Here is a 16,716-nt window from a genome sequence, read left to right as displayed (position 1 = left end):
ATGATTTCTGAAGGACCATGTGACACTGAAGACTGGAGTAATGATGCTGAAAATTCAGCTTTGGTCACAGAAATAAATTACATTTTAAAATATATTCAAATTAAAAAAAAATTAAATAGTAAAAAAAAATCACATTTTTACTGTTTTTGCTGTATTTTGAATTAAATAAATGCAGGCTTGGTAAGCAGAAGAGACTTAAAAAACATTACCATTCAAAAGTTTTTGAACAGTAAGATTTTTAGTGTATATATACTTGCTATAAGTGGGCAGAACTGGTTTATGATATTAATTCTAATCTAATCCTAGTTTAGAGTCAGAAATATTAATAGATAATATTGTAATGTTTAATTAACCAGAATATCCAAAAATAAGCGTTAACATATGGCTATTTACTATACACTGTCGTTCAAAATACTGGTGTGAGTTTTTTAAAAATAATTTTTATTTTTATTTTATTTTTTATTGTATTCAGCAAGGATGCATTAAACTGATTAAAAGTGACAGTGACAACATTTATAATGTTACAAGAGATTTATATATTAAATAAATTAAAATAAATTAAAATAAAAATCTTTCTATTCACTAATCCTAAATTATTTGATATTTTTGTTTCCTTAAAATATTAAGCAGAACAATGGTTTTGAATGCTCCATAATCTTTCTTGAGCAGCAAATCACATATTAGAATGATTGCTGAAGGATCATGTGGCACTAAAGACTGGAGTAATGATGCTGAAAATTCAGGTTTGCATCACAGAAATAAATTTTATTTTTAAATATATTACAATACAAAACAGTTGTTTTAAATTGTAAAAATATTTCACAATATTACTGATTTTACTGTATTTTTAACTAAATAAATGCATCCATGGTGAACATTAGAGACTTTCAGTTATATATATATATATATATCGGGTTTTAAAATTAGATTTTTCAGAAGTATTTTATAAATAATGTCCTATTTTCCCATGTTCACTGTTTTATTGTCTCTAATCGTGTCTCTAGATCACCTCACGTGTGTTCTTTGGTGAACCGGGCCCCTGGTTTAACAAGATGGAGATGGATGGCGACAAGACAACCATTTTCCACGACATCGACGGCTCGGTGAGCGAATACCCGGGCGCTTTCCTAGTCAAAGAGGACAACTGGCTCCTGAGACATCCTGACTGCATTGACATTCCCGACTGGAGAGCTGCCATCTGCAGCGGGCACTACGCCCAGGTGAGTCCGACCTGACTTGTTACTCCCAAAACATTCCTATGTTTGGTGTCAGCTGCCTTCATTCGGGCCAGTCGGTACACAAGCATCTACACGCAAACAGCAGCACCTTGTTCGGTACATTCCAAGAACTCGTGTTTACTTTCTCCGACAAAGCCAGACACCTTGTTAGTCGTCTTTGAAATTCGTTTCCAGAGAGAAAAGCAATCAATCTGTCAAAGCTGTCAAACATCTAAGGGTGTTTTCATGCACACTTAAATACCATGCAAAATATCCCCACCTTCAGATTTACGTCCAGACCCGAAACCCAGCCAACCTGAACATGAAGATGGTGAAGGATGAGTATCCAGACAGGCCTCTAGAGCTGGTTGGCGCTCTGGGAAAGAGGAACCATTACCAGCAATTCCAGCCTGTTGTCATGCTGGGAAAAGGATACACCATGCACTGGGACCAAGCAGCTCCTGCTGAGGTCACCATTTGGCTCATCAACTTCAACAGGTCAGCGTGCGATCGACTCCATTGACTGTGCTACAGTGATGATGGATTTTTGTAGGCCAACTTAGCAGTTCATATCACTCTCGTTCCCTCGCCAAAAAAAAATATTGTAGACAATAAGATCTGTGAGCAAAAAACTTCAACATCACCATCACTAAGCTTCTGACAACTCGTTCAGTCCAAAACAAAAAACACTTTTCCTGAAAGTTTGAGTTAGAATAGTCCTTACATATCCTGAGCTTGTGTTTACCTCACTTATTTCAGGCATTTAACCAGAAAATGGAACCGGAAATTATACAATTATAAAATTATAAAATTATAAAATTAAGTTTTTGGGTTTTGGCCTACAAAAATATGTCATTACTGCAGCTCTCTGTAGTCTTGCTAGTTTTCATATCACTCAGTTTTAAGCTTTTTTTGTTGACAAAATTCAAAGTGAATTTTCATTTTTAATAATAAGTATCTTTTGTCATCAAGAGAAGCTTTAGGGTCTTTTTGAGGTTTTCCACCAAAATAAAAAAGCTCTATATTTTAATGTTTGTGTTATAAATGATTACTATTACTACTAATAACAATAATTTCAGTACTATTGCAATAGTAATATATTTCTTTATTGTTTTGGTTAATTAGATTTTTATTTAAATAATAAAATTAAAAGATTATTTGGAATAATAATATCTATTAGTGCATTATTATTATTATTATTATTATTATTATTATTATTATTATTTCTTCTTCTTCTTCTTCTTTTTTTATTTTATTTTTATTTATTTTTTACGATACTTTAGTATTATAGTAGACTCAGTGTTGGTGCATTTGTACTAAATGCTACAGTAGTTCACCAAATACAATACCAATTATTTAAATCAGTTTACAAATAATGAAATGATCAATGTAATGTTTTAAACTTCCAGTGGCTCCTAGCGTGTATTAAAATTAATGTGTGTATATATAGAATTTAATTTAATTTAATTTAATTTTAATTTAATTTTAATTTAATTTTAATTTAATTTAATCTTTTTTTTAATTAATCAAAAAAATTGAAGTCATATATACATTTGATTTCATATATGTATATATATATATAAATAAATTAAAATAAAAAATAAAAAAGCTGAATATTCAGGAGCCATTTGAAATGAGTAACATTTTAAAATGAATCACCTTTGAAAAAAAAAAACATTTGTAACATAATAAATGTCTTTTTTTTTTTTTTTTTTCATCAATTTAATATGTCCTTGCAAAACAAAAAGACAATTCTTCAATAAATAAATAAATAACGTTTGAGGGAAATTTTGAGTCCAGGTTTCCACAAGTATTTTGCAATCACAGGGATAAATGCTTTTTGTAATTAATGAATGCTCCTGAAAAAAAATCTCTCCTGCACAAAAAAAAAAAAAAAAAAAAAATGAAATGAATTCTGCAGTCAGTCAATAATAAAAACGGCTTTACCCCACACTTTATGGACATATTACATTTATGTGTTTTTACAAGACACTTTTATCACTTTAAATCTTTTGCTCATGAGTGATATTTTGCTTGATGAACTGGTGATAATTATATTTAACTATTAAAAATTATGGAAATGATTTTACTGTTGCCAAATGTCCCATCTGGCTTTATTTTTTTAAATGACAGACCCATTAAGGTCTTTCTTAATATTTTACTAATAAATGGGTGCATATGTGATAACTAATTTAAAAAAAAATTCCTGAAAGTCTGAGTTAGAATAGTCCATATATATCTTGAGCTTGTGTTCACCGCAAACTTATTTCAGGCATTTAACCAAAAAACTAATTAAACAAACATTCAAAACAAAATGCATTGACTTCAGGGCGACGTGATAAAAGGAACGTCGTTTCTTGGTTTTGGCACACAAAAATGTGTCATTCCTGCAGCAGCCTATAGTCACTTCACTCAGGTTCAAGCTTTTTTGTTGACAATATTCAAAGTGAATTTATTATCTTGAATAATTTATATCTGTTGATAACAAGAGAAAATCTGTAGGGTCTCTCAGTAGTTTTCCACAAAAAAAAAAAAAGTTGTAATTTAAAAGCAAAGAAATTAAGACCATTATACATTTTTACCATTATTAATAATTATTATTTAATAATTATTTTAATTTTTCAGTACTGTTACAATAGTAGTGTATTTCTTAATTGATTTATTTGTATAATTTTAATAATAAAATGAAAAAAATATTTGGAATTATTATTATTATTATTATTATTATTATTAAATATTATTATTATTATTAAATCAAAGAAACTAAAGCTTATAAATTATTACTATTAGTAACTATTATTTTTAAATACATATTTGTATTTTTCAGGACTGTTGCAATAGAAGAATATTTCTTTACTGATGTGTTTAATTTGTGTAATTTAAATAATAAAATAAAAATATTTTTTGGAATAATAATTAGTAATTATTAATAATACATAAATGTAGTCTATTTAATGGTTTAATTCATTTTACAATACTATAGTATTATTGCAATAGTAATATATTTCTTTATTGATTTGTTTAAGTTGCATAATTTAATGTTGCATAAATTGCAATTTAATTTAAATAATAAAATTAAATTATTTTTCATAATACTAATTAGTAGTAACAGTAGTATTATATAGTATATATATATATATATATATAGACAGCTATAAGTAATTTGGGGGTGGGGCATTCTGTTTGTCCATTTGTCCAACCAATGGCAAATTAGAGGAGTGCTTAGAACGCCAGCCGATATTTGTGACGTCTGAATATGTATATTAGGCTTTTGAGTGTAAATACAACCTAATAGGCCTGTCGCTATGTCATTAATTATAATCAAACCACAATATTAACAGCAAATCATGGAAATTACTCACTGCTCTTGGCTGAATAGTTTAAGTAGCTGTAATGAGCTCACTAGGATCAAATGTGAACACACACATACATCAAAAAAACCTGTACAGCTGAATTTAATTAAAAATCTGCTCTTCAGTACAACTCCAACATAATCACTATTAATGTATCATATTATGACAGTTATTAAAGTATATCATTGTGAATGTGATGGCTTCATTATTAGTTTAATTTATTTTAAGCGCTGTTTACTTCATCTGTCTCTTTGCATCTTTGTTTGTATCTGACTTGCTTGTAATTTGTTTCTTTGTTCTCTGTTTAATTACTCACTGTTTATTTGTCTTGAATAATTACTTGTAAAAACATGAAGCAATTTTTACTTAATTAAGAAACAGTTAAGAGCTGCACGCTGTTGCTTTTAATTATTCTTTGTTGATATTTATGTTAATATTTTACTTTTTAAATAGAGGATAATCCAATAGTTCATGAACAGGTGCCAGAATAAAGCATTGTGCACACTTTCATGTCATTCCCTGATTAAAATAGCAACATTAGTAGCGAGGACTGTCAATTATATTTAATAAAATACACAGCATCTTGCTTTCTGACTAATCCAGATCCTCTGAATCAGGACTAGTGTGCCCCCTAGTGAATGATGCAAATACTAATACACTACCACAAGTCTGTCAGTCTCCAGTTAGCGTGCTTTACTCACACAGCAATGTTGTTGCTTCTTTTATAGAAATGACTGGATGAACGTGGGCATCTGCTACCCAAAAGGCACAGAATTCACCATTATCTCCGATATCCATAACCGCCTCACCAAAGAGACGAGGAAGACTGGGGTGTTTATGAGGACCACTCAGAGAGAAAAGATGGGCCACTCTCACCAGACGAGAGGATATTACTACTGGGAGGAGGACACTGGGTAAGAGCAGATGCATCTCCGCATGGACAGATAATAGCTGGTTTCATAAAGTCCCTGTGTGACATTATCTGCGCTCCTGTCTGCAGCTGCAGGTGTGCTGGTAGTCAGTGTAGAAAGATGTCACACCGAATAGAAATGGCCCCTTTTATTGATAAGAATAGTTGAGAGAAGACGGTATAGGATGCAGAAAAGTGCGTGAACACAATCAGTATGCATATAATCAAACAATAAACTTAATTAAACAGTCGTAAACTCCCAGTGGCGCCCAATATATTAATTTAATATTGATATGTATTTTTTTCATTTTATGTAAATAAAAAAAAATGTATATATATATACTATATACTATACTACTATATACTATATATATATACACTATACTATATATATATATATATATATAATTACCATTAAATAAACTGAATATTCAGCAGCCATTAACTTTTAAATAAAAAATCATGTGTTACATGATAAATTACTTTTAAATTTTAATATATTCTAAAATATATATTTTTTAAATTTGAATGAAGTGCATATTTATTTATATATATATATATATATATTTGCACTTTATTAAAATTAAATAAAAAACAAAAAAATATATAGTAAAATTAAAATTAAATATGTATATAAATATGAATATAAATTGCACTATTAAAATTGAATTTAAAACATATATAGAAAAAAGCATATTAAATATGTATATAAATTTTAGTATAACGTATCTATTGTTTTTTTATTTAATTTCAATAAAGTGCAGTTTCTATTAATATTTGTATAAATATTTAATTTTAATTGTACTATATTTTTTGTAATTTAATAAAGTACAACTGATTAATATTTCTATAAGTATTGTATATATACAGTATATATATATATATATATATATATATATATATATAAATGAATAATATTTTAATATTTTATGTATAAATATATAATTATTAAACTTTTAATATTAAAATTAATATTAAATGTGCTTAAATATTGATATTTTATTTTTTGTGTTATATATATATTGTATTTTAATCAAGTGTGATTTCTATTAATATTTCTATAAGTATTTTATATATAGTAAAATTAATATTAAATATATATTTAAATATTAATATAATATATCCAATGTTTTTAATTTTAATTTTTTAAGTTTCTATTAACATTTTTATATATATATATATATGTAAGTGCGTATGTATGTAATAATGCTAAATATTCAGCAGCCGTTACCGCTGAAATAAAAAATAATTTGTAACATAATAAATAAATGTTACTGACATTTTTTATTTAGTGTAACCTTGCTGAAGAAAAGACAATTCTTGAAAATAAATAAATAAATAAATATTGATTGAAATTTTGAGGCATGTGTTCCACAAAATAATTTTGCAATCACATATTTAAATTATGTTTTTGTAATTAATGGTGATGATCTTCAAATAAAATCTCTCTTGCACAAAAAACTGCAATTAAATATGCGATCAGTCAGTAATAAAAACAATTTTCCCCCACACTTTATGGAAATAATATTATGTACATTTGTGTTTTGACAGATGCTTTTATCACTTTGAATGTTTTGCTCATAAGTGATATTTTGCATGAACTGATAATTATATTTGACCATAAAAAGAGTGCAAATGATTTTACTGTTGCCAAATGTCCCATCTGGCTTAATTTTTTAATTAATAACCCATAAAGAAGGTCTTTCTCCATCTTTTACTTATAAATGGGTGCATGTGTGATAACTAATAAAGCTGTGATAAGTTTTAAAAGAAAACACACACAGAACTGATCAAATCCATTATGATGTTGATTAAATAAATAAGTTTACGGCGTTAAAAGCAACGGACGGTAAATATATTCGATTAAACACATGTTTTTCTGTTGCCTGGCCTAATGGAAAGTCATACTGAGCAAAGTAGTATTATAAACCATCTGTGTTTTGATAGAGGATGGAAAAAATAGCTGTTCTTAATTTAGCTGTGTCAGTCTTCCTTTGCTAATGAAACGTAATTAAATTGTAGGAGTGAGGAATATCACTCAATTGGAACTGCTTTGAAATTACCCAGGAGGCTGGATGCTAAACGCTGCAGTTTTGTCAATTATAAGTTTTGATGTCGCTTTAAAAGTGTCATGGCTTCCAAACTCCCGCTGTCGCTGGCATCCGTGTGCTGATCTCTGTGTTTCTCTCTCTCTGATGTCTGTCTGCCGTCTTCCCTGCAGGCTGCTCTTCCTTAAAATCAAAGCGCACAATGAGAAGGAAGACTTTGCGTTCTGCTCGGTGAAGGGTTGTGAAAGAGTGAAGATCAAAGCGCTGATTCCCCCCGGCAGCGGCCCCAGTGACTGCATGGCTGAAGCCTACCCCAAATACACAGAGATGCCCGTCGTAGATGTGCCTATGCCCAAAAAACTGCCTCGCTCCAAACTGGTGAGAAGACACTTTTGACTTTACAAAGCATCTGTGTTTGAAGTCTGGTGTGATGCTGCGGGTCGGATGTGGGACGTTCCTGCTGGATTCCTCCAACTTCCCTGATGCTCTGAAGATGATGTATAAAGAAACAAATTGCAGTGCTTTTGTTAGTCTCACAGGTGTTTGCTTGGCTCCTGGCAATCAGATTGTACAGGATAAATGAGAATATGCAGCGATAGCATTTGTTCTGCAGGTGTGCAAATATCAACAGGATAGTTCTTTTATTTCGAACACATCTGTGTCTTGGAGGAAATCGTTTTCAAATGTCTATAATATAAATATATATGAATTCTACAAATACAATATACAGTATATGTAATATATCATGACATAATGATTTATATTATTGATATATATATATCTACATTATACATGTTCTTACTATATATATATATATATAGTGGTATAATAAAAACATGAAAATATTATAATAAAATAATATAATATAATATAATATAATAAATTATGTTATAGATTTACAATTACAAAAAAAGATACACTGCCATTCAGAATTTTAGGATTAGTAAGATTTTAAATATTTTTTAAAGAGTTCTCTTCTGCTCATCAAGGCTGCACTTATTTGATCAAAAATACAGAAAAAAATGGTAATATTGTGAAATATTATTGCAGTTTCAAATAATGGTTTTCTATTTTAATATATTTTCAAATATAATTTATTCCTGTGATGCAAAGCTGATTTTTTTTACTCAGTGTTACATGGTTCTTCAAAAATCATTCTAATATGCAGATTTGTTATTTTTATTATCAATGTTGGATCCTTTTTGATCCTTTTTTCAGGATTCTTTGATGAATAAAAAGTTAAAATAGAAATCTTTTCTAGCAATACAAGCCTTTGCTATCACTTTTAATCAGTTTAACACATCTTTGATGAATAAAAGTTAATTTATTTCAGAAAAAGAAATAATACAAATTTACTAACCACAAACTTTTAAATGTTAGTTTATATTGTTACAAAATGTTTTTTAATTTAAAAAAATGCAGGGTTTTTTTTTATTTTTGTTTATTAAAGAATACTTATCACAGGTTCCAAAAAAATATTAAGCAGCACAACATTGATAATAAATCAGCATATTAGAATGATTTCTGAAGGATCATGTGACACTGAAGACTGGAGTAATGATGCTGAAAATTCAGCTTTGCATCACAGGTATAAATTACATTTTAATATATTCACATATCTCAAATAAATGCAGCCTTGATGAGCATAAGAAACTTCTTTTGAACACATCAAAAATCTTACTAATCTGCAGTGTATGTCAATGTTAATTATGTATATATTTATTTACTATATTTTATATATTTATATTGGAATATATCAATGACAGCCATTTTAAAATAAAGGAAAAAAGCAAAAATTTATTTTCTATATCACAGGGAAAAAATACACAAGATATTATAATGAAATAATGAATTAAAAAAATGTTCCGTTATCGGTAGGGTTAGAGTTGAAAATGATTGAAAAGCTAATGCTTATTCTGCCAAGCCCAGGCAGCTTATTAGTCTATCACTAATATATATCATTAACTGCATCTCGCTGTGTGTCAGCATATTCATGTGATGTAATTTCACCTTTTAGCACAGTTGGAAGTGCCATTAGTATAACCACAATGGCACTTCAAGTTTATCCAATACCGGTGTAAGTTTAGGTATTATTGTCTATGCAGGTTGTAAGTGCAAACATCTAGTAAGAAGATATTATTAGATGTTATATTATTGTAATTTCAAATTTTCCTGTTTTATTTACAGCCTCACACACTGGAGCACTTCCTTGAAGTCAAACTGGAGTCATATAACACACGCTTCTTCCACATCAAAGAGGACTTCTCCTATACTGAGGTACAAACTCTAAATTAATAATGAGTTTTACAAAGAATTGAGGAAAACCTACAACATCAGTTCTCATTCACTAGTTAGCCTGTCTAAGCTGATGTTTATCTGGTTTTATTTTATTTTATTTATTTTTGTTTAAAGATAAATTAGTAGTGATAATGACATTTATATATATATACGTTTTTTTTTTTTTTGATTTATGCAAAGAGTAATGGGCACAGACCAAGTAAGATATTGAAAGAAAAAGATAAAACAAATGAAAATAAAGTTATTGTTTCTGAAGGTGAATGGCAAGAAGATCTACCAATCAGAAGATGGCATTCATGTTATTGTGATCGACGGCCACACTGGTAAAATCCTGGAGTCTAAAGGCTTCAGAAACTCAATCCTGATGGGAGTTCCAGCTCAGCTAGAAAACTACATCACAAACCTCAAAGACGAGTAAGAATAATCTAAAATATATATGCATGAATTGTTTAAATGCATACAAAATCAAATGCACATGAAAACCCTAATTACTAGGGTTATTCAGCAGGGATGCATTAAATTGATCAAAAGCAAACTAATAATAATCAGAAATGTTTATTGAGCAGCAAATCAGCATATTAGAATGATATATGCATGAATGTAAAAAAATATATGCATGAATGAGTACATTCATATAAAATCAAATTCACATGCAATGAAATGGTATCTATTCTGTGTCATTAAAACCTTTTCTGGTGCAAATGAAACCAAAACATTTTTAACAGGTTAAAAATTATCTTTTTGTTTCAGTTTTTAAAGAAGCTTTTTTTTTTTAGATTTACAGCATCTCATTATCAGCTAAGCGTGAAACCATCTGAGATGTTTCACTTCCTGTAGCGCTTCGATGTAGAGAATTATGTGTTGAATTCGAGTGAATCGCACAGGCTTTGTGCGACACGCGGCGCTCTCCAAATTGGTCTGTGCTGTGAAGTGGTCCGTGCAGATATTTGATCCGTTCTGCACAGTTAAGTTGGGTAGCACCGCTCTGACACTGCTGGAGTGTTTGGATTCTCACATAAAAGCAGCGAACGGGAGATAATCACACAGTCATATAGGGAGATACAAATTGCATGTTAACATATGCATCGGTGGCTTTGAAATTTAGCTTGGACGGCCACTGAAAAATGCTCAACTAAACTACCATTTCACAAGTTTTATGTAGATAAAATAAAACAAAGTGAAGCTCGATTTCAGCGGCGTAGCAACCGCGTGCTACTTCAAAGGATGTACTTGTTCAAAGAATAATTTTTTCATATGTGTTCCTCCACTTCCTGATAGAAACTCATTCTTTGCACTTGCAGGTCAGTGGTTTTGATCACCTCGAAAGGGAAACTGGTCACCAGAGGGCCATGGACCAAAATTCTCGAGACCCTCGGAGCAGATCAGACTGTGAAGTTGAAAGGTAATAAGATTCAACCATTTTTATTTCAAATGCAAAATTCAGCTTTGCATCAAAGGAATAAATTACATTTTAAAATATACTCAAGTAAACAATAGCTCTTTGAAATTGTAATAATATTTCATATTTTTTCAATTTTTACTGTATTTTTGATCAAATAAATGCATCTTTAGTGAGCATAAAAGACTTCTTTCAAAAACATTAAAAAAATTTTACATTACCCAAACTTTTGAGCTGTATCTCAACAGTGTCTCAGATACTGATTCACACTTATTTTTAGCTATTTACTTTCATCCCAATGGTATTTGAGAAACTTTATGATAAATTACCACCAAAAAGACAGTGAAGCCCCCAGACAGTGAAAGAAAAAGAGCTGAGTTTTGTGAAGAGAAACACACACACATACATACCAGAGCAGCAGGGTCCTTCCTCTCGACCCTCCCTTCACATATTATATTTATCATGTTGAATTGTCATTCCAGCAGCCAAAGCCCCTTAAGTTTACATTCCAAGTGCTTCCCACCGGCTCGTTTCATGAACAACACCAAATGTTTCACAGACCACCGACGCATAACGAGTCTGTACTGAAACCTGAAGGAATAAAAATGAAAACACTAAACTAAACTAAACTAAACTTAAATTAAATTAAATTAAATTAAAATAAATTAAAGTGACATTTTTTTAAAATAAATAAATATTGATTTGATTTTTTTTTTTATTATTTGAAAGGAGAAACTAGCTTTATTCAGTGAGGATGCGTTAAATTGAATTCTGATCATTTCAAGGTATAAACTTGGAATTACAAGAAGTAAATATTGTGAGATATAAACACTAACTTTGATATTGAGCTCTGCGTTTACATTTTGCAATTTTGCATTTATTTCTTGCATTTCTGATTTTTTTTTCCCTATCTCAGAAAATGATTTTTTATTGCAAATTATTACAAAATAATTTTTGTCTCTGGCTCAGAATAGAAAAAAGTAATTGTGATTTCTTATTTCATATTTATGACTTTTCTTCTTGCAATTTCATGAGTTTGCATCATGCAATTTGCAATTCTGAGAGAGAAAAAAGTCAGAATTTGGAGATATAAACTATAAAAAATGACAGAATATTGTGTTTGTTTGTTTTTTTTTTTATCCTGTGGCAGAAGCAAGCTTCAACAGACACTGAAGACTGAGTAGTGATGTTGAAAATTAAGCTTTGCCTCACAGGAAAAAATTACATTTTAAAATACATTCTCTTAGAAAATTTTAAATTGTAATAATATTTCACAATTTTACTGTATTACTGTTTTCAAATCAATGCAGCCTTGGTGAACATAAACAAGTTTCCATAGACACTGAAGAGTGGAGTAATGATGCAAAAAAATTCTCACATTTCAGATTTTTTCTTAGAATTCTGATTTTACATCTCAAAATTATTTTTGTTTCCACCTCAAAATAAAAAAGGGTAATTACAACTCCATTATCCCACAATGATGACTTTTTTCTTGCAATAGTGAGTTCATGTGTCACAATTCCGTTTATATCTCACAATTCAGAGTAAAAAAAAACTGAATTGTGAGATTTAAACTCAGAATTGCAAGAAAAAATGTCAGAATTATGTGTTTTTATTTTTTTTTTACCCTGTGGCAAAAATTCAGTTTTGCATCACAGGAATAAATTACATTTTAAAATATATTCAAATAGAAAATTGTTATTTTATATTGTAATAATATTTCACATTTTTACTGTATTGCTGTTTTTGAATAAATGCAGCCATAGTGAACATAAACAAGCTTCCATAAACACTGAAGACTGGAATAATGATGCTTAAAATTCAGCTTTGCATCATAGGAATACATTACATTTTAAAATATATTCACATAGAAAACGGTTATTTTACATTGTAATAATTTCACAGTATTACTGTATTACTGTTTTCCAATAAATGCAGCCATAGTGAACATAAACAAGCTTCCATAGACACAGAAGACTGGAATAATGATTCTAAAAATTTCTCACATTTCAGATTTTTTAAAATCTAAATTCTAAGTTTACAACCCGGAATTATTTTTGTTTTCACCTTAGAATAAAAAAAGACAATTGCAACTTCTTATCTCACTTTTTTTTTTTCTTTTTTTTTTTTTGCAATTGCGAGTTCATGTGTCACATTTCTGAGTTTATATCTTGCAATTCTAAGGGGAAAAAAAATCAGAATTGTGAGAAATTATGTGTTTTTAATTTGTTTTATCCTGTAGCAGAAACACGCTTCCATAGCAATAAAGACTAGAGTGATGATGCTGAAAATTCAGCTTTGCATCACAGGAATAAATAACATTGGAAAATATATTCACTTAGAAAATGGTTATTTTAAATTGTAATAATTTCACAGTATTACTGTATTACTGTTTTCCAATAAATGCAGCCTTGGTGAACATAAACAAGCTTCCATAGACTCAGAAGACTGGAATAATGATTCTAAAAATTTCTCACATTTCCGATTTTTTTAAAATCTAAATTCAAAGTTTACAACCCTGAATTATTTTTGTTTTCACCTCAGAATAAAAAATCTCACAATTAAGACTTTTTTTTTTTTTTTTTTTTTTTTTTTTTTTTTTTTGCAATTGTGAGTTCATGTGTCACATTTCTGAGTTTATATCTTGCAATTCTAAGAAAAAAAATTGTGAGGCAAAAAATGTCAGAATTATGTGTTTTTAATTTGTTTTACCCTGTAGCAGAAACACGCTTCCATAACAATAAAGACTAGAGTAATGATGCTGAAAATTCAGCTTTGCATCACAGGAATAAATTACATTTGAAAATATATTCACATAAAAAACAGTAATTTTAAATTGTAATAATATTTTACAATATTATTGTATTAATGTTTTTGCATAAATGCAGCCTTGATGAGCATGAGAGAGTTCTTTTATAAACAAAAAAAAAAAATCTACTGACCTCAACATTTTTTGGTAGTGTATGTAGGAAATCTTGCCAGGGATGACAGTCACACTAAAATATTTAACCAAAGATTGGTCACGATTGACCAATCAGAATCAAGTATTCCCAAAAGCTGTTAAATAAGCACCACACCATAAAGACTATATCATTATGTAATTGACATTTTTTTACAGTTTGGCAAATGTTGATATACATAGTTGCTCAAACTGAAAGACTGAAATTTTTGTCATGAATGAGGTCATTTAAACTCATTTTGTGGCGTTTCTGTTTTCAGACAAACTCGCCTTTGTGGGCTTCAAAGGCTCCTTCCGGCCGGACTGGGTGAGGATGAGCGTTGATGAAGAGCGGGCCAAACTCCACCAAGTGCTGCCCATCCCTGTGGTTAAGATGATGAAGCTATGAAGACGAGCGAGACGCGCCGCAGGACATCTCAGACTCGCAGTAGCAGCACTGCCGGACGAGCCCAGCTACAGCCGCACGTCAGGACTACTGAACCTAAAGCACCAATCACAGCCCAGCATGTGTTTATGTTACCTAGCAACCCCTCCCAGCGGATTCCATTGTATGTGACAACGTGGCCGTTAAGTGATTTTTTGGATCGTGTCGTCAGTTGATTATACTTGAGTTTCGACGGGAGAAAAACAAGAAAAAAAAACTAAAAACGAACGCGACATTCCTTGTTTTTGTCCCTCTCGGTGATGTTTGCCTTCATGTTTCAACATGTTTTTTCTAAATATGTAGAAAAAAAGGTTTCAGATTGTAAATGTCGTGAGGTTTCCTCATTTTAATTGTCACGCACAAGAGTTGGTTTCGTTTGTGTTGAACGAGAGAGCCAGCTACAAAAAAACAATCCGGGCTTAAAGGAACAGGTCACCCAAAAATGAAAATTTCACTTGTTTGATGGAACAAAGAACAAGAAATTTTGAACAATTTGCAAGCATAACTTGTCCATACATCCATATTTCACATCTGAAGTAATACAATATTTTTTAGCACATGAACACTTAAAAATAATTATAAACATGCAAGCAAAAAACTACACCAGACAACATGAGAGTGAAAAAATATGAACAATTTTCATTTTCCGGTGAGCCGTTCCTTTAAATCGACTCAAGAACGGATTTGAATCTGAGCATTAGTAAATGTCAGTCTATCATAAAATGATCAAATCTGTGATGAATTGGCTTTTCTTCCACTTGGCAAGAAGTACGACATTGTCCCTTTGCCGAAATAGCTGGTCTTTTTTCGGAGATTGTAATTTGTCAGTGTTTTTGTATGTTTTGTGTGTTTCTAAAAAAAAAAAAAAAATTCCTGATTGATAACAGAGATATATTTTATACTTATTTATTGTACAGGCACTATTACACAAATCCAGAAGGGATGTCTTTTAAGGGACTTTTAAGTTGTAATGTAATTCTGTCCTATCTGTAAAAACTAAAACTTTAAGTACAATTTTCACTTCAGTGTATAATTCAAATATACATGACATTAACTTTAAGTTGTATATGGATGTGATGTAAATGTGAATGATTTCCAAGTAATAAAAATGTATTACTTTAGATAAGAAAAAAATATAAAGACTTTTGTACAGAAATAAATCTTTTTCCTCACATTTTTGGAGTGATACTGTGTTTCTGTGTATGTTTATGTGTATACTTTTTTTTTTTTTTTTTTTTTTTTGCTATAGTAATATTTTTATACTTATATTTAATTACATTAAAATACAAGATTTAATATTTAATTTAATAATATTTTAGAATTATATATATATATATATATATATATATATATAGTGTGTGTGTATATATATATTATATATATATACACACACACAAGATAAACTCTCCTTTTCTATATTTGGGTTCAAGAACAAATTCCTATGGAAGTCCATTTCCACCACTGATTAAAAAGTAAAACAAGGAAATTGCAACTCATCTCACAATTCTGACTTCTTTTCACAGAATTGCAAATTATAAACTAACAATTCTGAGAAAAAAAGTGAAAATTGTGAGATATAAACTCACAATTGAGTGTTATAAAGATATAAACTGAATTCCTAAAAAAAAAAATAATAATAAAATAAAAATAATTCTCAGAATTGTAAGAAGAAAAGACACAATTGTGAGGAAAAAAAAAGTCAGAATTGTGAGATTTAAACTGATAATTCTGAGAAAAACAGTTTGAATTGAGTTACAAACTCAAAATTCTGAAAAATAAAGTCAAAATTGTGATATAAACAAAATTCTGAAAAATAAAGTCAAAACTGCAATATAAACTTTCATTTGCATGTTATAAAGTCAGAATTGTGATATAAAAACAGAATTCTATAAAAAAAAAAAAGCGTTCTCACAATTGCGAAATAAAAAAACTCAGGATTGAGATAAACAATTCTATAAATAAAATTATAAAAAGAATTCTCAGAATTGTAAGAAAAAAGATCACAATTGTGAGATTTAAACTTGCAATTCTGAAAAAAAGTCAGAATTGAGATACAAACTTTAAATTCTGAGAAATAAAGTCAAAATTATGAGACGTTAACTTGCAAT

The 16,716-nt window shown here is 29.6% G+C and overlaps 1 protein-coding gene across 1 annotated transcript in view; it reads left to right on the top strand.

The window, feature by feature from the left end:
* The window catches only part of LOC127167970 (cell migration-inducing and hyaluronan-binding protein-like), a 137,888-nt gene extending 122,106 nt beyond the window's left edge, over nt 1-15,782 (top strand). The window contains 8 exon segments of the mRNA XM_051114411.1: nt 1,005-1,220; nt 1,504-1,715; nt 5,299-5,484; nt 7,702-7,906; nt 9,716-9,805; nt 10,083-10,240; nt 11,128-11,228; nt 14,445-15,782. Coding sequence (XP_050970368.1) covers nt 1,005-1,220; nt 1,504-1,715; nt 5,299-5,484; nt 7,702-7,906; nt 9,716-9,805; nt 10,083-10,240; nt 11,128-11,228; nt 14,445-14,572 — 1,296 coding nt within the window. The 3' untranslated portion in view covers nt 14,573-15,782.
* Nucleotides 15,783-16,716: the final 934 nt, after the last annotated feature.

This window comes from Labeo rohita, chromosome 7, assembly GCF_022985175.1.
Source record: "Labeo rohita strain BAU-BD-2019 chromosome 7, IGBB_LRoh.1.0, whole genome shotgun sequence".
Classification (NCBI taxonomy): Eukaryota; Metazoa; Chordata; class Actinopteri; order Cypriniformes; family Cyprinidae; genus Labeo; species Labeo rohita.
This window is presented reverse-complemented; position numbering and strand designations above follow the sequence as displayed.